The 25649-nt window shown below is 39.4% G+C and overlaps 1 protein-coding gene across 22 annotated transcripts in view; it reads left to right on the top strand.

The window, feature by feature from the left end:
- The first annotated feature begins 2761 nt into the window (after window positions 1–2761).
- Window positions 2762–25649, top strand: part of TMEM71 (transmembrane protein 71) — a 75103-nt gene continuing 52215 nt past the window's right edge. For 12 of the 22 annotated variants that reach the window (XM_054518844.2, XM_054518839.2, XM_054518842.2 and 9 more), the window contains exons 1-3: window positions 4695–6297; window positions 11488–11700; window positions 16365–16537. In XM_054518844.2, the coding sequence (XP_054374819.2) occupies window positions 6194–6297; window positions 11488–11700; window positions 16365–16537 (490 nt within the window). In that variant the 5' untranslated portion in view covers window positions 4695–6193. The other 10 variants (XM_063726818.1, XM_054518841.2, XM_054518840.2 and 7 more) reach the window with 7 other exon arrangements.

The following is a 25649-nucleotide window of genomic DNA, read 5'->3' as shown; positions in this document are numbered from 1 at the left end:
GCATCACCTCCATTAATAGTGGAGAATTGAATATTCTGTGGAACATGCTTTTAGAAACATTGATTTATAACATGCAGAATAAAGGCAAGTCTACCTGGATGTAATTAATTTATTTGTTAATTCTACAAACATTAATTGATAACCTACTATATGGGAAGCACTATTCTTTATACTTGGGCTATTAAAATGAAGAAAAATGATAATATTCTCTGCTCTTTTAATGCTTATGTTCTGGCTGAGGAGTATGTTTCTTATTACAAGGAATGAATTGTGTGATATATTCCTTGGTAAAAAGTGCTAAGGAGAAGAATAAAGCAGGAAGAGACTAGGGAGTGGTGTGGAGGGCAACTTAATTAGTAGCAAGGCAGTGGAGCAAAGAGCTGAGGAAGGGGAGGAAGAAAGCCCTGTGACCCTTAGGGCGAGGGAACACTAACCTCAAGGATCTTGAAGTAGACCCGTGTCTAGTGTTTGAGAAACAAGAAGAAGATGAGTGGGCCTCAAGAGAGAAGATTGAGAGGGGAACCATAGGGTTGGAATTTAGTTCTGGCCCTTGGCAATTTTGAAAGATTTATGCAGACTCTATAAACCTCTGTCCTGCATGTGGATAATAATTGCACTTATTTTCTAGGGCTATGTGAGGTTGAAACAAGATTACATATGTACAGTGTTTAGTGCAGTGCCTGGTTTGTAGGAAATGCTGACACACGTTGGATATGATCATTACACTTACAGGTTAAGAAAGCAAACTCGAGAGCCATCTCACCAGGGTTTGAATCCTAGCTCTACTTACTCATCACGTACTGGCTATGTGAATTTGGGCAACTCTCTAAACTCAATTTGCTCTTCTGTAAAATTAGAATAATAATACAGCATCTCCCATGGAATTGATATAACAATTAATGTGTCGATATGTGGAAAGGCCTTAGAACAGTGCCTGGTACATAGTAAGCACTTCTTAAAGTTAGCAATTATTACGATCATTAGTAATAAGTTTCTAATATGTGCCAGATCTTTAAAAAAAAAAAAAAGTAGACCAAAGTCTTTCTGATGTGAGCTCTTTGGAAAAGTGGATTTGTGGGCACAGGAAGAGCAGAGGGTCTCGAATAAGTTAGAAAGATTTTCCTCCCTGATCTAGAAGAGATAAGCCAAGGCTGGAAGGGGGAGGATGAGGGATAAGAAAAACAGGAAAAGGAGAAGAAGAGAACTGTGAATTCCAGTAAAGAGAATACCAGACAGCTGTGGAGCAAAATAGCTGTCTGGTAAATCTAGGCAGATGTGACCAGAAGTAGCCTTGAGTAAATGTGACTATATTCTACAAGAGTCACTAAAGCAGCAGATAGTCAGCAATGACAGATGGCTCAGGAAGTGACCTGTATTAGGACTATGCATCTGCTACCTGTTGCTGTGTAACAGATTACCTCAAAACGTGGTGGCTTGAAACACCATTTGTCATCTCCCAGTTTGCGTGGGCCAGGGAGCTGGGCAGGGCTAGCCTAGGTTGTCTGCTTCTGGGTCTTTCCCAGTTCCAATCAAGCATTAGATGGGGCTGCAGTCAGCTCAAGGCTCAACTGGAGAAGGATCCACTTCCAAGCTCACACACTTGGTTTTTGGCTGGATTCCTGGCTGTTGGATGGAGCATCCAATCCTTACTGGCTTTTGAGACAACTCTTGATTCCTTGCGACATGGGCTTCTCCACCATGGCAGTTTGCTTCATCAAAGTGGGCAAGCAAGAAAGTAATAGAATCCAACAAGAAGGAAGCCTCATCATGGTAGTGGAAACCCAGCACCTTTGCCTTACTTTATTTACAAGGAACATGTCAGCAGCCTCAGTCTACACTCAAGGGATGGAGATTAGACATGAAGTTCCAGAGACAGAGAACTTTGAAATTAGATGGGCCCTCCTCCTGACAGTTTCTGCTGCCTAGAACATGTTCTACAGAAGATCTTGCCATGTGGCAGAACCTCAGGGGGAAAGGGAACCCCAAGAAAGGATGAGATTAACTTTTCTGCCAGCCTGACCAACTGGTGCCTCAGAAGAGAACTTGATTTACAGAAAACAAATAAAGAATACACCTTGCACATCTGTGCTGAGGACTCAATTATTTCTCATTTCTTTTATTTCATTTAATTCTTCAAGCCATCATATGACATATACATTTTTATGTTTATAATTGAGAAAACTGCAACTCAAAGGGGTAAGTCACAAATCTGAGGTCACACAGCTAGGATGGTAGACAGGTTGAATTTCTGTCTATGTGACCCTAGAACCCATACTCTTTCCACTATGCAGTGGTACCTCAATGTTGCTGGAATATATATTTGAATGTACGTCTCTTTTATCACTTATAATAGTACAGATGTGTATGAACCCACAAACACCGTCAGGTCTTTGAGCTCTACTATAACGTAAATGTAAAATGCCATCTATAGAGTTTTTTGTGAAGTCCAACCTTCATTAGATAAACCTATTGCCTCTATAGAAATTTTCATAAGATCAAGCTCTTGGTATTTAATAGTATTCTGAATTTAATAGCATCAGTGCATTATCCTCAATAAATTTAAGTGATTTGGACAAAGATCACTACTCTGCACTACTTATAACTGAATGTGGCCATATGATGAGCAAGAAATGTTGGTTCGCTGAGTCTTTCTCACGTTCTCGCAGCCAAAGGTGACAAGTTAGCTCAGAAAACCACCCCTCCAGTGACCAGGGTGTAACCAGCTGGCCTGACACATGCGCTGCACATTTCCTGCCGCTGGCCCAGGAAACTCTCTGAAATCTTCAGCACACTCCTCCGTGTGAATGCCACTGATGTGAGCCCAACAGGAAGTGTGACCTCATTCTGCTTCTTGGCCTCTGGTTACGCAGGCTGCTTTCAAAAGAAAACAAGAGAAGTTGTAAGACTGACTTTCCCAAGAACTATACACTCATTTATACCAGGAAACAGACAAGAGAACAAGAGGCTGCTGAAGACAAAACTTCTCTGCAAGCACCTGTGCACAGCAATGTGAATGGGCATCTGTGAGAAAAAGGTAGGGTGGGATTCCCTTTATTAAGACACTTCTGCACCTGTTGACATTCAGACATTTTCAGCCAAGGAACTGCTCAGTCCTCAATTTTTCCACTGTCAACCACAGGAAGCTTCGTATTTCAGTAATAATTTTGTCCTTTGTCAATTGGAAGAAGAGGCTGGGAACTCCCTTTGGAAGGAACACGTACACACACATTATTTTTCAGAATAGATGTGTTGCTTTGATGGAGCTGGCAGATTCTGTTTCTTGAAAAGTTTTAGATTTGTAACTGAAGGGCTTTTTTTTCTACTGTTACTAATTTTCTATTGAATGTCAGTGTACTGCTGTAGATTCTTCTAAGCACTTGTGAGACAGAGCAATAAGACCTTGCTTTTGCTGCAGGATTTATAGGCTTAAAATTAAGCTTAATACTTGGGGAACACTAAAATAAGGTAATTTGGGCTGGGCATATCCATACAATATTGATCAAAAATGAAAAGAACAAGTAACATACTAATATATTACATTACATTGGGATTATTTTATATCCCCAACAAATGAAATTTGTAAATGTGTGCTTTGATTTAGAGATCTTCCAAGGAAGGCCAGAAAGTTCTCCTGACATCTTTACAGGTCTCTATAATAGGTTTATATTTTATAATATAATAGGTTTAAATTTTCTAATAGGGTTTGTTTATAATTTATTGAAATATTCAACTTGAAGCTGTAGAATTAGCCTGGTTTGATTGATTGTATTACAGCTACAAAAACAATCCATTACTAGTTCTCATGTTACAAAATGTGGCCATAGGTGGTGAATCAGAAAAGAATTTACTCCTACCTTATAAAGCGATTAGGATAGTGATATTATATACAAAGTTTCATAGTCAACAAAAGTTGGTTCTATCTGATGAACAGTAAATGATCAAAGTTTGCATAATTTACATACTTTGATATGTTTTAAATTCATAATTGAGAAATTAAATTATGTCTTCATGAGAACTAAGTTCTAAAATCTTCCCAGTGGTATGCTATCTTTAGTGCAATGTTACTTATGCTGTTTAGGAATGTCCAGGCTGATAAAAACTATTAAAAAACACTCTCTATGACTACCTGTCAGTGGTTCAAGTTGTTGGGTAAAAGACAGACACCAATCTCCAAGCACCGTTTGAAACTTGATAATGAAGTTGTTTTGTGTCAGATGATTAAAATACACGTAAGTTTGTTCTGGGGCTTAATGACTGTTAGAACCAGTCATTTTATTAAGGTTTCTTAATCAAATACCTCACTTTCATTATTTCCTTTGGATTACAAATCAACCTTTTTAAGTCTAGATTTTCCAAATAAAGTGTGGTTCTTATCTACAGAAAAAGGTTATTGAGATGCATTGAGTGAGGCAATGGAAAACGTTCAAAGTCATAGAGGCAGACAAAACTTTAGAGAAGTTGTGTCTTCAATCTGGTCTCCTACCTTCAATTCTGTATCTCTGCATTATTTCAGTAAACAAATCTGACTAGTGCAATTAGTAGATGCCATCTGTTTTGGCATAATTTTTCTATTTTTAATATACAGTCCACCTTTTTTTAACGTCTTTTGCAGAGAATCTGTGAAGTTTGAGCAAGCGGCCTTCCCAAGATGTACCGAATATCTCAACTGATGTCAACACCAGTAGCAAGTAAATGTAGAAGAACTGTGATACGCAATTATCTTTTGAACGATTAGACTCCTTTTAGCAATTTCCTTGCTTTGATTTTGCTGATACTCAGACCATTAACCATCTGTCAGTAGCTTGTGCTTCTTAAATGCCAGTGTTCACTTTGGCAATGATTTTGACTTCATTTTTTTCCTTGAAAGAAATGTGGTATTTTTCCTTCTAGTAGAAAAAAAATCACCGTTTTTTTTAGATGCCTGTGCATAAATGTGAAAGGAGATTGTTTATCAGCTACTATTAAGATGCAAAACTGTTTGTGTATAAAAAATGCTGAATGATTTTGATAGCTACTTGCAGAAAATAAGGGCGCTGTTAAAACGGTAGTGGTTTCAAGTTTCTTCCTTCCTCTTGATATTTTCTCCCAAAACCCCACTTCTAACTCTCCCTCACACACCCACAGTTTTGTCTTTACAAATCAACCAGTCCAATCTGAAAGTCTAAATTCCTTTCTTTGTCCTAGATACTAATTGTCCATAATGGAATCAAATTTCACTAAGCTTGTCTGTTAGGACTATTGACACCATCTCTGCACACGATAAAATTCTGCTTTAGAGTTTAGAATATTAATCAACTCCAACTTTCTCCAAGTAAAGTCTGTTGCCACGCCTTTGGTTAAACTGGAATGAACGAATGGATGATGTTTCTATAATTAAGAATACTCACAGTCTTTATACATTGGAAAATTTTATATAAAACAAAACAAAACTTTATTTCTTCCCCACTAATGTCTTTTGCTCATTATTTTACAGTAGAAGTGTCTTAATATGCACTAATGACGGACAGTCTAGAACAATGATTGAATTCCTCAGATTACTGAGTAAGCTGCAGTAACCAACACATTGGGTAATTGATTTGGGTTTTCTCCTGCTTCACACAAGACGTTTTTTCCCATCCTTATATGAGCTCAGTTTGATGCTAATGATTTATTATTGCCTCATTCTGCACTAAGGAATTTTTTTTTTTTTTTTTTTTTTTGTGAGAGAGTCTTGCTCTGTCTCCCAGGCTGGAGTGCAGTGGCGCGATCTCAGCTCGCTGCAAGCTCTGCCTCCCAGGTTCACGCCATTCTCCTGCATCAGCCTCCCGAGTAGCTGGGACTACAGGCGCCCACCACCACGCCCGGCTAATTTTTTATATATTTTAGTAGAGACGGGGTGTCACCGTGTTAGCCAGGATGGCCTAGATCTTCTGACTTCGTGATCTGCCCGCCTCGGCCTCCCAAATTCTGAGATTACAGGAGTGAGCCACTGCGCCCGGAACTTCTAGAGTGTTATGTGGGAAAAGGAACAGAAGATAGAAGCCTCTAGTTTATGTCTTGCTTCCGGTAGAGCCCTGATGATAAGGGTACCTGCACTACTGGAGTCTTCCTGCTGAAGCTGGGACATCAGCTATTCCCATCTTCTTACATGCCTCCACTGTTTGCAATTATACATATTGATACATGTATCAACATATATAACTGTTGATCAGGTATGACACGTTTCTCTCTTATTTCTCTCTCATTTGTTTATGCAGGCTCTTCCAGGTTGGAAAGAGAATATGCTGGAGAGCTGTCTCCCACGTGCATTTTCCCAAGGTATACTATGGGGCTTCTTTTAAAAAGTAATCATTCTGGCCCAGCGTGGTGGCTCACGCCTGTAATCCCAGCACTTTGGGAGGCCGAGGCAGGCAGATCACGAGATCAGGAGATGGAGACCACCCTGGCTAACACGGTGAAACCCCGTCTCCACTAAAAATAAAAATAAAATAAAAATTAAAAAATGAGCGCGGCGTGGTGGCGGGCCCCTGTAGTCCCAGCTACTTGAGAGGCTGAGGCAGGAGAATGACGTGAACCCGGGAGGCCGAGCTTGCAGTGAGCCGAGATTGCGCCACCGCACTCCAACCTGGGCAACAGAGCGAGACTTGTCTAAAAAAAAAAAAAATTATTCTTTGCTGGGCATGGTGGCTCACGCCTGTAATCCCAGTACTTTCGGAGGCCGAAGTGGGTGGATGGATCACTTGAGGTCAGGAGTTTGAGACCAGCTTGGGTAAAACATGGTGAAACCTTGTCTCTACTAAAAATACAAAAATTAGCCGGGCATGGTGGTGTGTGCCTGTAATCCCAGCTACTCGGGAGGCTGAGGTGGGAGAATCACTTGAACCTGGGAGGCAGAGGTTGCAGTGAGCCAAGACTGCACCACTGCACTCCAGCCTGGGCAACAGAGTGAGTCTCAAAATAATAATAATTATTATTATATTATTATTATTATTATTTTCCTGTATGTCTTGCTTTGTTGTATTATTGGTTTGAAATTATTATTTTAGCTATCATCTAGTTTTGAAAGGTTATTTCTTTTTGGTGCCATGTATATACTAAATAAAAACTTGCCTAATAGAATAATGAATATATATATATATATAAAATATATGTTAGTGTCAATATATGGGCAGTTGTGAATTGTTTCTCTGGTGAGTGGTGAAACTATTGAATACTGATGAATGGTTACTTTTTCTCAATCTGATGTCTTTTTAAATATGCTTCCCTATCTTGTTTTACAAGAGCAACAGAATTCTATACCAATGGCCAAATTTTATGCTCTACCAAAACATGTGCAGTCTACCATTTTCCTGAAGTACTACAAGGAAGTCTTTTTTCTTTCTTTTTTTAATGACTCTCTGACTGTCTCTTATGCCTTATACAGACATCAGTTGATGTTTACCCTAGCATCGTGAAATGTGCCTATAGCATAAAGAGATCATATATTCATTTTAGGACCTGCTCCTTCTTGTAAATTGTAGGCCTCCTGATACTACCAAATGAATCAATATGAACAGAGGCACATGTGGAAAGAATCCATGTTTTAGAGTCCGATAGGCTAGGGTTCATATCATAGTTCTGCCACTTACTAGCTATGTAAAATATCCAAGTAATTTGCTGTTTTTGTAAATCATTTTTTCCTGCTATATGATGAGGATAATAATGATACTTAGCTTTTAGAGATTTGTGAAGAGTAGATAAAGGGCAAAGTAGGGGGCCAGGCTCATGCTAAGTGTTCAGTAACTCATATTAATTTGAAACAGTATTTTATTACAGGGCTGAGTGCATATATTCATTGTATATAAGCTTTTAGACGTAAAAATATCAGAAATTCAGTAGAGCATGAGGCGGATGTGTAGAAAGATGAGAGACATTTTGTAATCTATCAGTGTGTAATTATCTAACATTTTTTAATGGTCCTAATGATATTTGTCCTTTCACCAACCAGTCTTTGTCCTATCCTAGGAGGCACGATTTAGGCTCTTCTAAGGCCTAGTCAGTAACCTCACAAGAAAAGAAAGGGCTTTGTCTTTGGGCAGTCGGGCTTGTTGCTGGGCTCTGCTGTGGGATTGGACTTTAGAAACCAATTGGAAAGGACCTGCTAAAAAAGAATCCGCTACTAAGTTTATTAGAGCAGAATGAAGCAAGAGTCAAGATCTAGAGATAATTTTGTTATCTGCTCTAAAGGTTTGATATTGTTCAGAAGGGTCCTTTTTTTTAAACTATGATCCAGGTGTTGGAAGAGTGTCTTCATTTTGTTTACAACCAAGAGAGGATAGATAAAGGTAGGGGCATTATAAAGGAAAGATGCCAGGGGAATAGGGAGGCTACAGTTGATAACTGTTGAATGTTGAAGCCTTGGAAATTGGAGTGCAGATAGAAATACACGTCCAGAACTCTGAAACCTCCTAAGTGTCCAGCACCATATAGTTGCCCCATTAATTCTCATGGAAGCAAAAGGATGTAGAAGAAAGAGCACTAGAGTAGGAGAAAAAAAGATCTAGATTTTTACCTTGCCTCTCCAACTTGTAAGCCCTCAGTTATTGAACAATGAACTTAACTTACTGGAGCCTCCATTTTTGCACTTATTAATAGGGGTAAAAAGAACCAAACTGTGCTGTTAAAGTGGGTCAGTGCATGTCTGGAAATAGTCCCTTTTGATGTTTCCAAAGTCTCAGATTTCTACCCGTACTATTCAATATTTTTATCAATGATTCTGACTGAGGACATATAGATTCCAAATACAACATATTTGTATGGCATCATGTAAATATATTAAAAGTATTGTGTAACATAATCAGAATCCCTTAAAATTCTAACAGCACAAACTGAATAGCCATTCAAATAGTAGTCAACATATTTAGCTTACCACCCTTAGGCAATGGAACGCACAGGCATTAACAACCTCCATTAAATTATGACATTAAATATTTATAGAAATCTATGCGGTTTATTTTGGGTGATCTTTACTGCACAGATTCACATTTGTTAGAAAAACAAAAAACAAAAAACAAAAAAAAACTAAGCCTTGGAGAGAATAGTCAGCAAGAGGTAGAGCCAGGATTGAAACCAAGGGTATAAACCTAGCTCTATCTGTGAAGTCTTAATTACATATTGACCTTGTAGTATAAAATTGGTCCAAAAGTCTAAGCGAGGAAAGGTACATCTAAATATACAGGAAAAAGACTAGAAATCGATAGTTTATTTAGATGAGATCAGGCACGTTCAGGGTGGTATGGCCGTAGACTTGATAGTCTATTTAATAGTGTGATAATATGTTGGCAACTGGAGGGAAAAAAAAAGAATCAAGCTAATGTCACTTAAGCTTCATTGCTAAAGACATGGATTCTATAATGAGGGAGGTGATAGTCCCTGTATCCCTTGGGCAGACACACCTAACGGACTGGGTTCTATGGTTGGCATGATATTTAAGAGGAACTCTAAAAAGTGGAGAATACTCAGAGAAAAGCCATCAAACTATGATAGCTAAGGGATCAAATCTACATCATGTCATATAAAGATTAATTAAATGAACTGGAGGACTTTTAGTATGGAGAAGCGAGGACCCAGGGAGGACATGGAAACTCTCTTTAAATAGCTGAATAGATCTCATATGGAAGATAGAAGGAACAGAAAAGGAAGGGAAAGAAAAGAAGGGAGGAAGTGAACATTTATTAAGCCCATACTAGGTGCTAAGCACAGACCATTTATTTCATTATTTAATTATTAAGATAACCCGATAGTGGAGATTTTTTTTCTCATTTTACAGATAAGGAAACAGTCTAAGAGGCTAAGTGACTGGATTAATGTTACTCACCTAAGCAATGACAGAGTTGGAATTATGGGCTTAGAGGGGGATTGACTTCAAATTCCCTGTTTTGTCCGCTATGCTACAGTCCATATTTGTTCAGTGAAGGGTTGTGGGGGTGCTTAGTAAGTGTGGGGTCCTTCTTACTGAAGGTGTGCATGCAGAGACGGGACAATGTTTATCGGAAATACAGCAGATGGGACAAGCAGAATTTGGTGGGGCTGCAGACATGACCGCCAAAACTCCTTCTGATTCTTAGAATCTGCGGTTTTCTGGAAGCATATGGTCCCAATTTATGCAATTAAGTGGAATACATAATATGTAGAAATTACTGAAAACATCAAGGTAAAGAGCACATGAGAGCTATTATACTATCAGTGCTATTAATTGATGGACACAAAACCACCCCAAGAATTCAAATATATTCAGACAATATATATTTTCATAGGTTTTACCAGATTTCCATAGCCTGTCATGTGATTTCATTCAGTAACTGGCACTGAGTTTATTTACATACTGAACATTTTTTAGGCTCACAGTGTCTGCCCTCCAGTAATGTATAAAATAATTACTGAGGCGGACATACATACACAAAAATCACAGTGAAATTAGTTGGGGTTTAGGACAAAGAAAAATAATTTTTAAGTCAGAAAAGAGGGGAAAAAACAAGCAGTTTTGAAGAAAGAACACATAACATATTCTTTTCTCCAATATGGCTCTATTACTATTGTCACCAGGCTTCCACCAAACCTCAACTCAAGAAATGTTACATTTATGAAACATTTTCATAATCATTTGGTTGCCTTTCAATTATAGGTCCATGTGATTCCTTCCTTCCTTCCTTCCTTCCCTTCTTCCTTTCTTCCCTTCTCTCTTTCCCTCTTTTTTTTTCTCTCTCTTATTCCTTCCTTTAGATACAGGGTCTTTGCTATGGTGCCCGGGCTGGAGCACAGTGGCTATTCACAGGCATGAATAGCACACTGCAGCTTCAAACTTCCTGGGCTAGAGGGATCCTCCTGCCTTAGCCTTCTGAGTAGCTGGGACTATAGGCACATGCCACCATGCCCAACTCAATGTGATAGTTTTTTAAAACTAAGACACATATAGATTTACTCAAGGAATTATGAGGCTTCCCTGGATACCAAATCAGGGAAGGTATCCATGTGTCCATGTGTACAGCCAACCTGGAGGGAAATTTGCAAAGGCCAAAAATGATCATTTTGACCGCATGTTCACCCTGTTTCCGATGGCTACATAGTTATAATGTGTCTATTACAGTGACAAGATTAAAGATCTGGCAACTGGAGGGCTATTCAAAGTAAGCGAGTAGAGGGGATTTTGAGCTTCCAACATCCCATCCAGAAAAATACAACAGTCTAACATCAAACATAGGTTCATCATATGGTGAGGAAAGTGATTAGCCATCGTGTTTTCACCGAAGTTTAAAACAGAAAGAAGCGCTAAAGTTTATGTAGTTCAATGCTGTCATAGGTGAGGAGATGGAGCCCAGAAGGTTAAGAGTGACATTCCTAATGGTTGCAGAAGTAATTGACAGTCATGGATGCAAAGATGTTATTTTCCTTCACAGTGATGAGACATGGTTTATTTGGGACTGGATGTACTGAATAGAGATTTAAAGTGCTTTCCCTTTTCCTTCTTAGTTTCACCTGTGATTCCCTGGATGGTGACCATTCTTTTGAATGCCGCTCCATAGATCCCCTGACAGGCTCCCACTATACCTGTCGCCGAAGTCCCAGACTCCTCACCAATGGCTACTATATTTGGACTGAAGACAGCTTCCTGTGCAACAAAGATGGCAACATAACTCTGAACCCATCCCAGACCAGTGTTATGTACAAAGAGAACTTAGTTAGGTAAGTAGGGCATATTACAGAAAGAAATCTGAAATCCAATCCATCCATTAATTGTTCATTCATTCATTTATTCACTCAACTGTCTTTTATAAGGAGGCCATTATTGCTCCAGACTGTGGAAATACAAAGGGTAAGAGGGGAACCTGTCAACAGGTCAATCCATCCATTAATTGTTCACTCATTCATTTATTCACCCAACTGTCTTTTATAAGGAGCCCATTATTGCTCCAGACTGTGGAAATACAAAGGGTAAGAGGGAATGGGCATAGCCGGCATGAAAACAAATTTAAGCAATGAAATAATACGGGTGCCAGGATAGAAACCTGTCAGGGTACAGTGAAGGGATAAAAGAAAGGAGATCCATTTTACTTGGGGAATAGGTAAAAATAAACTCACTAGTGGTGGTGGTGGCTGATTTAAGTCTTGAAAAATGTAGGATGTTAGTTAAAATCAAAGTAGGAAAGAGGACTTCTGGAAAGATGGCATAGGCCTGGGGTTCTGAGAGACCCTGGTAAAACTTGGGGAATAGCAAATAGTTTGGTAGGAATAAACTTAGGGTGGGAAGGGGTGTTTTGTAAGAAAGAAGACTGAGCACAGGAGCAGGGTCTGGATGAAAGGGGTTAAATTTAAGGCTAAGAAGTTTGAGCAGCACTCTATAGATAAAGAGGGGCCATTGATAAATTATCAGATGTATTCTTAGAAAGATAATAGTGACTGCTATGGAAAGGATGGGCAGTTGGATGTGTGTGAATATGTGAGTAGACAGTGAGTACAATGGGAAAAATGAAGGCAAGGTATCCACAGGTTAAAAGCAAGTTGTGGTAGCAATGATGAAAGAGTAATGGTGGGGAAATAGATAAAAAGAATGGTAAAGGGGTGGAATCTTCATCATCCAAAGATGTGGGAGGTCCAGCAAAGGAAGAACACTTACATGAATCTTAGGACTCGGGTTCTGTCAACTGGATGTATGGTAGGACCATTTACCAAGATCAGAAAGAAAGGACTGGCATGTCTGAGGAAAGAAGATGGATGAGTTCACTTTGCATTGGTAAACTGGGATAATCACATTCATGTTCTTTTGCTTCAAAACCACCTATATGCTGACTGTATCAGTCAGCTATTGACACAATAAAGCTGTGTAACAAGTAACTGTCGAATCTTGATGATATAAAACAATAAGTCCACACATGTTTGAAAGTCAGTTGGAGTAGGTTGGTTTAGTCTGAACTAGGTTGAGGTTGGCTTCAGTTGGAATCAAGTATGCATTATATAGGTCATTCCCTTGAGACCATTCAACTACAGGAAAATGTTCTTTCCATTGTAATTACATAAATGCAAGAGGACATACCCCAACAGCAGATACATTTTAAGCCTCCATGTGCATCAATCTGCTACCATCTCATTGGTCAATTCAACTTATATGGGCAAGTTGTAATAAGGGTCAGGGAAATATATTCTACCCTTGTTGATGAGTGAGGGAGGGATTTCCTATAGGCATCTCAAACCCAGTATGTCCAAAACAGAAAAGGTCACCTTTCTTTCAAAATGTTTCTCACATGATTTCAATTTCATTGAAAAGAAGCACCATTTATCCTCTGTTGTGAGTCTCTCTAGACTTGACCTTTTTATTCATACATCCCTTTTAGTCAGTCGGTCAGGATAAGATGGTATAGGTAGTAACCTATAGATCTAAATATGTAATGATTCAAACAAACCAGATTTTATTTCTTTTTCTTTTCTTTTCTTTTTTTTTTTTTTTTTTGAGATGGAGTCTTGCTCTTTCGCCAGGCTGGAGTACAGTGGCGCTATCTCTGCTCACTGCAACCTCTGACTCCCTGGTTCAAGCGATTCTACTGCCTCAGCCTCCCAAGTAGCTGGGATTACAGGCATGCACCACCATGTCCAGCTAATTTTTGTATTTTTAGTGGAGATGGGGTTTCACCATGTTGGCCAGGATGGTCTCGATCTCCTGACCTTGTGATCCACCTGCCTCAAACTCCCAAAGTGCTGGGTTACAGGCGTGAGCCACTGTGCCGGGCCCAGATTTTATTTCTTGCTCATGTAACTGTCCAGCATGAGTGTTCTAGCTTAACTGGTGACCCACCTTGAAGCAGAGACTCGGAGACCCGGATTTCTTTCATCATATGCATCTACTAAACATGCGAGCCTTGTAGAGGCTGTGCCATGGTGGAATTTGCCTGGAGCCAACTGGTAAAAGTAGAAAGAATGTGAGCTGAAGGAACACCTACTTCCCCCAAACCTCCAGCCCATAAATGGCACAGATCGCTTCTGCTCACATTCCGCTGAGGAGACCTTAGACTCATGACCACACCTAATGGCAAGGGAGAAGAAAGATGTAGTTCAGTTGTGTGTCCAGGTACAGTGTATTTGGTGAGAAGTTTATTGTTTCCACCACAAATGTGAAGACCAAATGAATCTACTTCCTAAAATTATTTTGAATTGTTCCTCTTGTCTTTCTTCCCATAGCTATTTTCTTCATTCAGGCCACCATCACCTCCTGTTTAGATTTCTGCCATGGTTATCTTAGTATTCTGATGCCTCCTGGATTACCTACCTTCCAGTACATTCTCCAGGCCAGGCTACTGCAAGGTGGTTTTCTTACATTGGATAGGCACCCTCCTTCAGGAAACTTTTACTCCATTTTCTTTCTTCTCATTTCACCTTACATAACTGCCAATATTTGTTATAAGAAAAATAAATGTATTGATTACTTTCTGTATGCTAGGGACTATCTCAACTGTTCTGGATATATGCTACCATTTGATTCCAAACTCCTGCTCTGGAATCTTACGACATAGATTTTATTACTGTCATTTCCATTTCACAAAGGTGAAACGTATGTTCAGAGAGGTTAAGTAATTTTCCTAAGCTCAGAGGGCTATTAGGTGGAAATAGGATTCCAGCTCAGATGTTCTGACTTTAGAGAATCAGTTTTGAAACACCACTTTTAACTCCAGCCCACATTATATAGATATTCTTGATGTTAAAGATGTTTCATCCATACTTTTTGTTCTCAAATTTGATGAGTGCCCACCCATCCCATAATAGGTACTCAATAAAGAGTTGTTTAGTGAATTAATGAATATAAGAATAAATGAATAAAAAATTCTAATTCCTGTTTATTCAATTTTAAATGATCTCATCTTAGAATCTACAAGAATCTTTCAAATTTGGTTCATTTTCACAAGAATGTGTCCCATTGTCATGAACTCTACCATTTTTCTCAACTTGCCGTTCCTGAAACCTATGACAGAGAGAGTTCAAATAAAGCAGATTTTCTCAACAGTAGCACTATTCACATTTTGTACCAAATAATTATTTGTTTTGGGCAACTGCCCTGTGCATTGTAGGATGTTTAATGGCATCTCTAGCCTCTTCTCACCATCTGCCAGGAGCACTCCTTCCCTGGTGTAACATTAACAAAATGTCTCCAAAACCTGCCAGATGTTCCCTGCAGCCAAAATCAACTTGGTCGAGAACCATCAGGATAAAGAAGGCACAAGGCTTGTTGTAATTCATCCTAACCACCAAGGGAAAGCACAATTCAAAAGGCATCTTTTGATAGCAGCTATAGCTAAAGAGCAGAATTTTGTGATGGGAAAACTGTTCCATGCCCACATTGCATGTGATGGGAAAGCTGTCCCACTCGACCTTGCATTACCTAGCTTTAGTTCAGGCCCTCAGTATTTTTCATGAGCACAGTGTGCTCAGCACAGGGCTTGACACAGATACGCAACAGTGAATCCCCTGTGCACTTCAATTAGCCCCTCTGCCCTCAGTCTTGCACCTCTGAGCCACCCTCTGTTACCAACAATTTTGGAAATGCAAACCGAATTATGTCATCACTACTCTCTTCCCTGTAGCCATGCTTTAGAGGTCTCCCTTTGTTCCAACACTAAATTCCAACTCCCTTGTATCATATAAGTTCATCATTACCTGCCTTCCTTTTACCTGTCCAGCTTCATTTCTTGGTATGACCTAATCACACTTACTGGTTCCTCAATGAACAGGTCAGATCATCTCATGCACCTTAGAACTCACTTCTCCCAGAAAAACTCCCTTGATTATCAATTAGCACTGCCATTCCTGGTGCCCTCAGAGCAGCCTCTAGGTAATCCTTTCAGAGCACATATCCCCTATATAGCATAGTGATCAAAAGCAAAGACAATGGAGACAGACTCTCTGGGTTTGCATCCCAGCTATGTTACTTACTAGCTGCATGACCTCAGCCAAGTGACTTAACCTATCTGTGCCTAAGTTTCCTGATCAGAAAAATGGGATAATAATAGTATCTATTTCATAGAGCTGTTCTGAAGATAATGTGAGTTAATCTATGTAAAGCACTAAGAAAGATGCCTGGCACAGAATAAACTCTAGGAAAGCATTACCTATATGTGCATTATTATTTTTTTCTTTCTCCCGTAATACATTGTGAACTTTTCACACACCAAGTTTTGTCTTTTATCTCAGTACTCTTGACATTGAGCCAAGGACCTGGCACACAGTACTATTTTGAGAAACTTCTGTAGAATTAATGCAGTGAGCAGACTTGGGTTGTGGAAATGTACTCTGAGCATCAAATCACAGTTTTGAACTAAAGGTAACTATTATTCATTGTTCACCATGCTTTCATTTCTCTCTAGGATATTTAGAAAAAAAAAGAGAATCCGCCATCCCTTTTCTTCTCTCTTCAACCTCAGTACCTCCAAGTCTTGGCTGCACGGCAGTATCTTTGGTGACATCGACTCTTCTCCAAGTGAAGACAACTGGTTGGAGGGGATCAGGAGGTTGGACACAGACCATTGTAATGGAAATGGTGAGTTTGAGTCTTCCTTTCCATAGTAAAATTTTATCTCCAAGTGGGCAGTGTAACCCTGTGGTCCTCAACCAATGTCAGTTCCCGAGATGACAGTCATTTTGATGGAGAGATGGGCCACATTTTTAAAATTCACTTAAAGTTCTCTCTATATTACATGTGTGATCAAAACACATATGTGTCTATGTCATGCAAAATAGCCTAATGTAAATGTGTAAATTATTAAGTTGATCATGCTGGGAAGATATTTGCACATCTCCACTATATTTTTTCTGTAAGGGATATTGGTGGAGAGAGGATACTGGAGTCAGATTTAGAAGACCTGTATTGGAAAAAACGTACTGGAGTCAGGGTTCAAGTCCCAGTATGAGTACACTTGGATAGTACTTAACTTTGCTGAGTTTCAATTTCTTCCTTTTTAAAACCATATATATATATACACACACACATATATGTGTGTGTGTTTGTATGTATATAAACATATAACTGTTGAAATATAATATATAAGATACATACAATATATACATATTGTGTAATAACATTAACAGTAACACAAGTAAATATGTGTATATACATGTATATAAACACAGCAATGGGAACTCAAAGCATATATTTTAAAATTTATTTTTCTTTTTCCACTTTTATTTTAGAATCAGAAGGTACACATGCAGGTTTGTTACCTGAGTATATTATGTGATGTTGAGGTTTGGGTTATGAATGATCCCATCACTCAGGTACTAAGCATAGTACCCAACAGTTAGTTTTTCAACCCTTGCTCCCTTCTCTCTCTCCCTCATCTAGTATCCCCAGTATCTATTGTCGCCATCTTTATATTCATGAATATCCAGTGTTTAGCTCCCACTTATAGGTGAGAACATAGGGTATTTGGTTTTCTCTTCCTGTGTTAATTTGCTTGGGATAATGGCCTCTAGCTGCAGCCATGTTGCTGCAAAGGGTATGATTTCATTATTTTTAATGGCTGTGTAGTATTCCATGGTGTCTATGTACCATTTTCTTCATTCAATTCAATGTTGATGGAAACCTAGGTTGATTCTTTGTCTTTGTTATTGTGAACAGTGCTCCTGGAAATGTGAGTGTATGTGTTGTTTTTGTATAATGATTTGTTTCCTCTTGGATATATACATAGTAGTGGGATTGCTGGATGAAATGGTGGTTCTAAGGACTTTGAGAAATTTCCAAACTGCTTTCCACAGTGGCTGAACTAATTTACATTCCCACCAACAATGTATAAGCATTCCCTTTTCTCTGCAGCCTCATCAACATCTGTTGTTTTTTGACTTTTTAATAGTTGCCATTCTGACTGATGTGTGATATAGTGTCCCATTGTGCTTTTGATTTGCATTTCTATGATTAGTGATGATGAACATTTTTACATATGTTTGTTGCTGCATGTATGTCTTCTTTTGTAAAGTGTCTGTTCAAATCTTTTGCCCATTTTTATATGGGGTTATTTGGTTTTTGCTTATTCAATTGTTTAAACTCCTTATAGGTTCTAGATATTAGACCTCTGTTAGAGTCATAGTTTGTGAATATTTCTACCATTCTGTAGGTTGTGTATTTACTCTTGTTGATAGTTTCTTTTGTTGTGCAGAAGTTCTTTAGTTTAATTAGGTTCTATTTGTCAATTTTTGTTTTTGTTGCAATTGCTTTTGAGGACTTAGTCATAAATTATTTTCCAAGGCTGATGTCCAGAATGGTGTTGCCTAGGTTTTCTTCTAGGATTCTTATAGGTTAAGGGAGGTCTTACATTGAAATCTTTAATTAATCTTGAGTTAATTTTTGTATATGGTGAAAGGTAGAGGTCCAGTTTTATTCTTCTGCATATAGCTATCCCAGCTCCATTTATTGAATAGAGAGTCCTTTCCCTATTGCTATTTTTTGTCAACTTTGTCAAAGATTAGATGGCTGTATGTGTGAAGCTTTACTTCTGGTTTCTCTATTCCATTTCGTGGGTCTATGAATTTGTTTTTGTACCAGTACCATGCTGTTTTGGTTACTATTGCTTTATGGTATATTTTGAAGTTGGGTAATATGATGCCTCTGGCTTTGTTCTTTTTGCTTAGAATTGCTTTGGCTATTCAAACTCTTTTTGGTACCACATGAAATTTAAATAGTTTTTCCAACTCTGTGAAAAATAATATTGATAGTTTGATAGGAATAGTTTGAATCTGCAGATTGCTTTAGGCAATATGGCCATTTTTGTGATATTGATTCTTCCAATCCATGAGCATGAGATGTTTTTCCATTTTTTTGTGTCACTTATAATTTCTTTAAGCAGTTCTTTGTAGTTCTTCTTGTAGAGATCTTTTACATCCTTGGTTAGAGGTATTCCCAGTTACATTATTTTTTGTGGCTATTGTAAATGGGATTGCATTCTTGATTTGGCTCTCAGCTTGAATGTTGTTGGTGTACACAATGTTATTAGGGTACAGAATTGACTACTGATTTCTGTACATTGATTCTCAAAGCATATTTTAAAGATTGAAATGGGACAATGACTATCAGTCATAGTTCAATGTCTGGTGCTCAGTACGTTGTACTTATAATTATTTTTATTACTAGAATGGAAACAACAAATATTTATTGGGCACTTACCATTTTCCAGGCACTGTGGTAGGTCAGGGGATACAAAGATGAATATAAACAATGTAACCCCTGTCTTCTTGGGCCTTATGGTTTACTGGAGCAGGGACTGAGGTTCAGCTCTTTGTTAAATAAGTGCACAAACATGACATAATGATTGTGGTAGGTGCCATGAAAAAAGTTATATGATATAATGGGGAATTTGACTCATTTGGAAACTTAAGAAAGTCTTCCCTGTGGAACTGGCAATGGAGATCAGTGCTAGACAATGAGAGAGGATTTTGCTGGGTGAAGGGGAAAGGTAAGAACATTCTGTGCTTAGGAGACAAAAAAGTCTGGAGTGTGAGTTGCCTAGTGAGTAGTCGTGCTTGGTGAGGGAAGATAGCATGCACGGTTTGGAACACAGTGAGTTTAAGTTTCTTTGGGACATCCAAGAGACAATGTCAAGATGGTGTTGATATTTGCAATCTGGAGCTCAGAGGAGGAATCTGAGTTAAAGTTATACATCTGGGAGTCATATCAGTCTAGGTGGTCACTGAGGCCTTGCAGTGGATGAGATGGATTAGGAAGAGGGTATACGGTTTTCCAAAGAGGGAGCCTAAAATGGAATGTTGTGAACTCAAACATTGAATAAGTGAATAGGACAGGATTAACTTGCAAAAGAGATTAGGAAGGAAGCATTCACAGAGGTGAGTGGAAAACCGAGAGAGTGCTGTGTAATGAAATTCCTGGGATAATAGTGGTATAAAAGGTGGGAGTACTCAGCAATGGCAAATCATGCTAGAAAGGTAAATAGGATGAGGACTGAGTGTTCAACAGATTCATTGGCCTAGGGGTGACTGGTAGTGGAGGGAAGGTGGCAGAAGAGAACTAGGAGTACAATGAAGAGAGAGTGAGAGGTAAGGAAAGAAAGGAATGGTCTATAGAAGGCTCTGATGTCTGCTGGGAAGGGAAAGGGAGAGGTGAAGGAGGGCGAAGGCAAATGAGAAGATTGAGTGAGTCCCTGCTGCCTCTTCTTCCTCTTTCTCCTCCTCCTATCAACAATGGGGGAAATTTGAGCATGTGTCATGATATGGTTTGGCTGTGTCCCCACCCAAATCTCATCTTGAATTCCCACGTGTTGTGGGAGGGGCCTGGTGGGAGGTAATTGAATCATGGGGGCAGGTCTTTCCCATGCTATTTTCCTGATAGTGAATAAGTCTCACGAGGTCTGATGATTCTATAAGGGGAAGTTTCCCTGCATGAACTCTCTCTTTCCCTGCTGCCATCCATGTAAGAAGTGATTTGATCCTCCTTGCCTTCTGCCATGACTGTGAGGCTTTCCTAGCCATTTGGAACTGTAAGTCCATTAAACCTCTTTCTTTTGTAAATTGCCCAGTCTTGGGTATGTCTTTATCAGCAGCCTGAAAACGGACTAATACATGTCACTTCATCAACAAATGGGCCTGAATTAAAAATGGGTTTGCAGGTCTACTTCGATATGTTATATACTCATTTAACAGTCATTCTTTCATTTATTCATTCACTCATCAAACTCACTGAGTATGTGCTATGTGCCAGCCACTGCACTAAACACAACACTCTCCCAAGCTAAGTAAGACATGACCCTAACCTTGAGAAATTCCTGGTTTAAAACAGGTAGATAAATACATTTGCAAATAATTTGAGTATAATGCCTGAAACAGCGTGAGAGACTTAGGAGTAGTATGTGGAGAGAATGTCAGAGGTTTAAGCAGGGGAGGCAGTGTTAGCTATACCTAGAGGTGGCTGGGAGGGCTTCAGAGGAAGAAAACATCTGAGTGGTTTTTTTTTTTTTTTTTTCCTAGACAGAGTCTCCTTCTGTTGCCCAGGCTGGAGTGCAGTGGCACAATCTTGGCTCACTGCAACCTCCGACTCCCTGGTTCAAGCAATTCTTCTCCCTCAGCCTCTCGAGTAGTTGGGATTACAGGCATGCGCCACCAGACCCAGCTAACTTTTATATTTTTAGTAGAGACGGGGTTTCACCATGTGGGCCAGGATGGCCTCAATCTCCTGACCTCATGATCTGCCTGCCTCAGCCTCCCAAAGTGCTGGGATTACAGGTGTGAGCCACCGCGCCCAGCCCTGAGTGGGTCTTACAGGATGAGTACGATGGCTAGGCAGAGATGAGCTGGGGTGATATTCCCAGCTTCCCCATTCTATCTTCCAAACTGCTGCGAGGCTAACCTTTTTAAGGCATAAGTGTGGCCTTCTCATTCCTTAACATAGCATACAAGACCATTTGAACATTTCCTACTTCTCCAACCCAGACTGGCTGCATAATTTTCAGGCCCAGTGCAGAATAAAATACAGGGACCCCTGTTCAAAAATGCTTAAGAATTGCAAGTGTCAACCAAGAAAAACTGTTAAACCAAGAAAAAGGCCCTCGGGAGCAAGAAGCCCCGTGCGATGGCACTTGTCAAAGGTCCGTGTGGCTGGTCTTGTCTTCAACTCCATTGTTTTCCTTTCCCGTACATGCAACTGACACAAATCACACTGATCTTTCAGTTTCCTGAATGGATCCTGCTCTTCCACACATCTGTGGCTTTACTTATGTCACTTGCTCTGCTGTAATTCATTTATGAATTCATTTGGAAGATTTTATTGGGGCCAACGATGTGCCAGGCATTATCCTACACAATGGACATAGTGGTGAATAAAATGGACAAAATGACTTGCTCTTGTGGAACTTGCATTTCTGTAGGGGGAAATAGACAATAAATAAATTATGTAGCATGTTAATAAGCGGTGAATGGTATGGGAAACAAGAAAGGGGGAAGTGATGAGGATTGCAAATGTAAATAAAATGGTTAGAGAAGGCCTCATTGAGAAGGACTTTTGAGCATTGGCTTAAAAGCAAAAGCAAAACAGCTCTGTAGATATCTGGGGGAGGAACAATCCAGGCAAGTGAAATGCTGGTATACAAGTTCTAGTCTCGGAGCCTGCACTGGGCTGAGTGAGTGAGGGGGGATAGTAGGGAAAAGACTGAAAGGTGTGTCAGGAACGCAAGTGGAAAAGGACAAGGGGAGCTGTGGGGTCATTTCAAAGGCTTTGCTTTCATACTCTGAGTGGAGCAAACCACTGGAGGATTCTGAGCTGAGGAATAACTTGTTTCAATTTACGTGTTAAAAGGATTATTCCAGCTGCTGGGTTCAGATTAGATGTCAGGTATTAGGAACAGAAGCAAGAAACCTGTGAAGAGGTTGTTGGAGTGATTCAGGTGGGAGATAATGGCAGCTTGAACTAAGATGATAGCAGAATGGTGATGAGAAGTAGGATTCCAGATTCGTTTTACAGGTAGAGGCAACAAGATTTGCCTACGTGGCTGTGAGAGAAAAAGAGAAGTCAAGGGTGCTTATTCCATGCTGAACACTTCAGATTTTGTCTTTCTAAAATATATTAGCTTGTTTACATACATTATCTTGTTTAAATATCCCCAAAACTCATAGGAAGTAGGTCATATTATCATATTTATTATAATTATGATAAAACTGAAGTTCAGGGTTAAGGAACTCGCCAAAGTTAATTTAGCTTATAAACAGCAGAGTTGGGGCCGGGCACGGTAGCTCACTCCTGTAATCCCAGCACTTTGGGAGGCTGAGGCGGGTGGATCACGAGGTCAGGAGATCGAGACCATCCTGGCTAACATGGTGAAACCCCATCTCTACTAAAAATACAAAAAATTAGCCGGGTGTGGTGGCGGGTGCCTGTAGTCCCAGCTACTCAGGAAGCTGAGGCAGGAGAATGGCGTGAACCTGGGAGGCGGAGCTTGCAGTGAGTGGAGATTGCGCCACTGCACTCCAGCCTGGGTGACAGAGCAAGACTCCGTCTCAAAAAACAAAAACAAAAACAAAAACAAAAACAAAACAAAACAAAAAAAAAACAGCAGAGTTGGAATTCAACCAAGGTCTATCTGATTTAAAAGTCCAGACTCTGCTCTGCTGCCAGGAAGGTCTTTGTTCTCCTTTTCAAGGAGAAATCCATCATGTCCCTCATAGTGCAGGCCCAAAGAGCAAGCTAGAGGAGTCGTATAATGCAATAATCTATTAATTTAAATGTGTAGCAATTACATGGCTATGATTTTTCTTAATCTGCTTCCTAGATAGAAGACACACATAGCATTTTTTTAAAATTTTCAGTAACTTTGATTCACAAAATATTACAAAAAATAGTATAGAGAGGGTCAGTGTATGCTTCACCCAGCTTTGCCCACTGATAACTACTTATACAACTATAGCACATTATCAAAACCAGGAAATGGATGTTGGTACAATGCCATGAAGATTCTACCAATTTTTACATATATTCCTCTGTGTGTGTGTGTGCCTGTAATACTAGATTAGTTGTAAAAATACAATAAGTGCTTGTTAAATGAAGAAACAGTTCTTAATATGATCAAACGATTACTTAAATTGAGTGATTCTCGTTTTCCACAATAACAAGCGTGTATAAGCAGGAAGAAGAGAGGGGAAAGAGCAGGGATGTGGGGGGTGAGGCCAGAAATATTAATCATAGATATTTGAAGAACCTTTTGTTCCATGTTGAGAATTTGGGGTTTTATCTAATCAATCAAGAATATTTTTTGATGGCTCTTAAGCAGGGTGATGATGCAATCGGATTTGGAATTTTCAAGTTATCTTTGCAGTAGCACAATTGAGGATTGGATGGGAGCTCTGAGGCAATTAAAATCAACCAGTATCCTAAGGAGGTGGCAGGAAATAGGGAGGAAGGAAGAGACTTAAAGAATATTTTCCAAGGTAGAATTGATAAGTTGGTGATAGACAGAATATAGTAGTGAGAAAGTGGGAGAATCAAAGAAAACTGATGTATTTAATTTGGGAGACTGCATAAAAAATTCTGCAAGTCACCAAGGGCTGGAAGATAGTGTGGTAGAGTGATAAGGAAAATGAGCTTTTGAACTGGATGAACCTGAATTCAAATCCTAGAACCACCTTTTCCCACCTAAGTGTTCTTGGCAAGTTACTGACTAACCTCTCTGATCCTCCACTTCTTATATATAAAATAAGAAAAATAATAGCATATAAAATGGGAAGGATGAAATGCAATAATTCATGAAAAATGTCACACCTCTAATACCTCTTATGAATACCAGGGGCTGGTATTCTGCTTAATACACATTAGCTCTAAAAAGGCAGAAAAGAACAGATGGGGATCATCAAAACAGACAACGAATTTTATTTCTTATGGGTTGAATTTGAGATACCTTATGGGAAATAGATAACCAGTAGAGGTTTGGAAACATAAGAAGGGGGTTCAGGAGTAAGGAAGGATCTATAGACATTGATTCATAAGCTAATCTGAAAAGCAATACAGTTTTTTGGAATAAAGAAGTCTACTCACTGAAAACAAGTGAATAAGGAGAAAGAAGAGTTAAGAAAGGAATTCAGGAGGTTGAACAGAAGCCCCAGTAATAATGATCCCTAATTGTGTGAGTGCTAGGGGCGAGCACAGTTCCAAGAAAGCCACATGTCACGTTATCACTTCTCTGCAAAGCCTCTGAGTGAGTTATTATTATTTATCCCTGTTTTCCAGGGGAAGAAGCTAAAGCAGCTTAGGTACTATATATGAGGCCACACAGGTAAGAAGTCGCATAGCCAGGATTTGAAGAGAAAATTCTGAGCGTGTGCTCTTAATCACTGGACTACACTGGGAAAAAGCTCTTTGGCGAAAGTTTCTGAGGCAAGGAAGCAGGAGAGCGTGGTGTTATGAAAGAAAAGAATATGAAGAACTGGCTAATGAAGCACAGCTTGATAAGGAGGTCAACTCAAGAATTCTGTAGTCCCTGGTAGATGTGTTATGTGTGGAATCTTCCCTCAGAAGGCAAAGGAGAAGTTATCTCTCTGACTCTTTCTGACTGTGGCACAAATATCTTAGTACAGAGCTCTCATTACTTTTTAATTGAGATATAATCCACGTTCCTTAAAACCTACCTACTTAACGTATACAGTTTGGTGATTTTTTAGGATAGTCACAAGGAGGTCATGCAATCATGACTGCTTTCCCGTTCCAGAACATTCCATCAGCCCCAAAGAGAAACCTTATACTCACTTGCAGTCACTCCTCCTTCCCCACCAGCCCCTGACGACCAATATTCATCTACTTTCAGTCTCCATGGATTTGCCTATTTTGGACTCTCATTATTTTGTTTCATTTTGATAAAATGTTTAATTAAGGTGTTTTTGATAAAGTGGGCAATGTGATGCTTCAATATATGTATACATTGTGAAATGACGAAATCAAGTTAATTAACATATCCATCACCTCATATACTTACCATTTGTTATTGTTGTTGTGAGAATATTTAAGAGCTGCTCTCTTAGCAATTTTTTTTTTTTTGAGGCAGAGTCTCACTCTGTTGCCCAGGCTGGGGTGCAGTGGTCCAGTCTCGGCTTACTGCAACCTCCACCTCCCTGATTCAAGCAATTCTCCTGCCTCAGCCTCCCGAGTATCTGGAACTACAGGCATGAGC

The sequence above is a fragment of the Pongo abelii genome, chromosome 7, assembly GCF_028885655.2.
Source record: "Pongo abelii isolate AG06213 chromosome 7, NHGRI_mPonAbe1-v2.0_pri, whole genome shotgun sequence".
Taxonomy (NCBI): domain Eukaryota; kingdom Metazoa; phylum Chordata; class Mammalia; order Primates; family Hominidae; genus Pongo; species Pongo abelii.
This window is presented reverse-complemented; position numbering and strand designations above follow the sequence as displayed.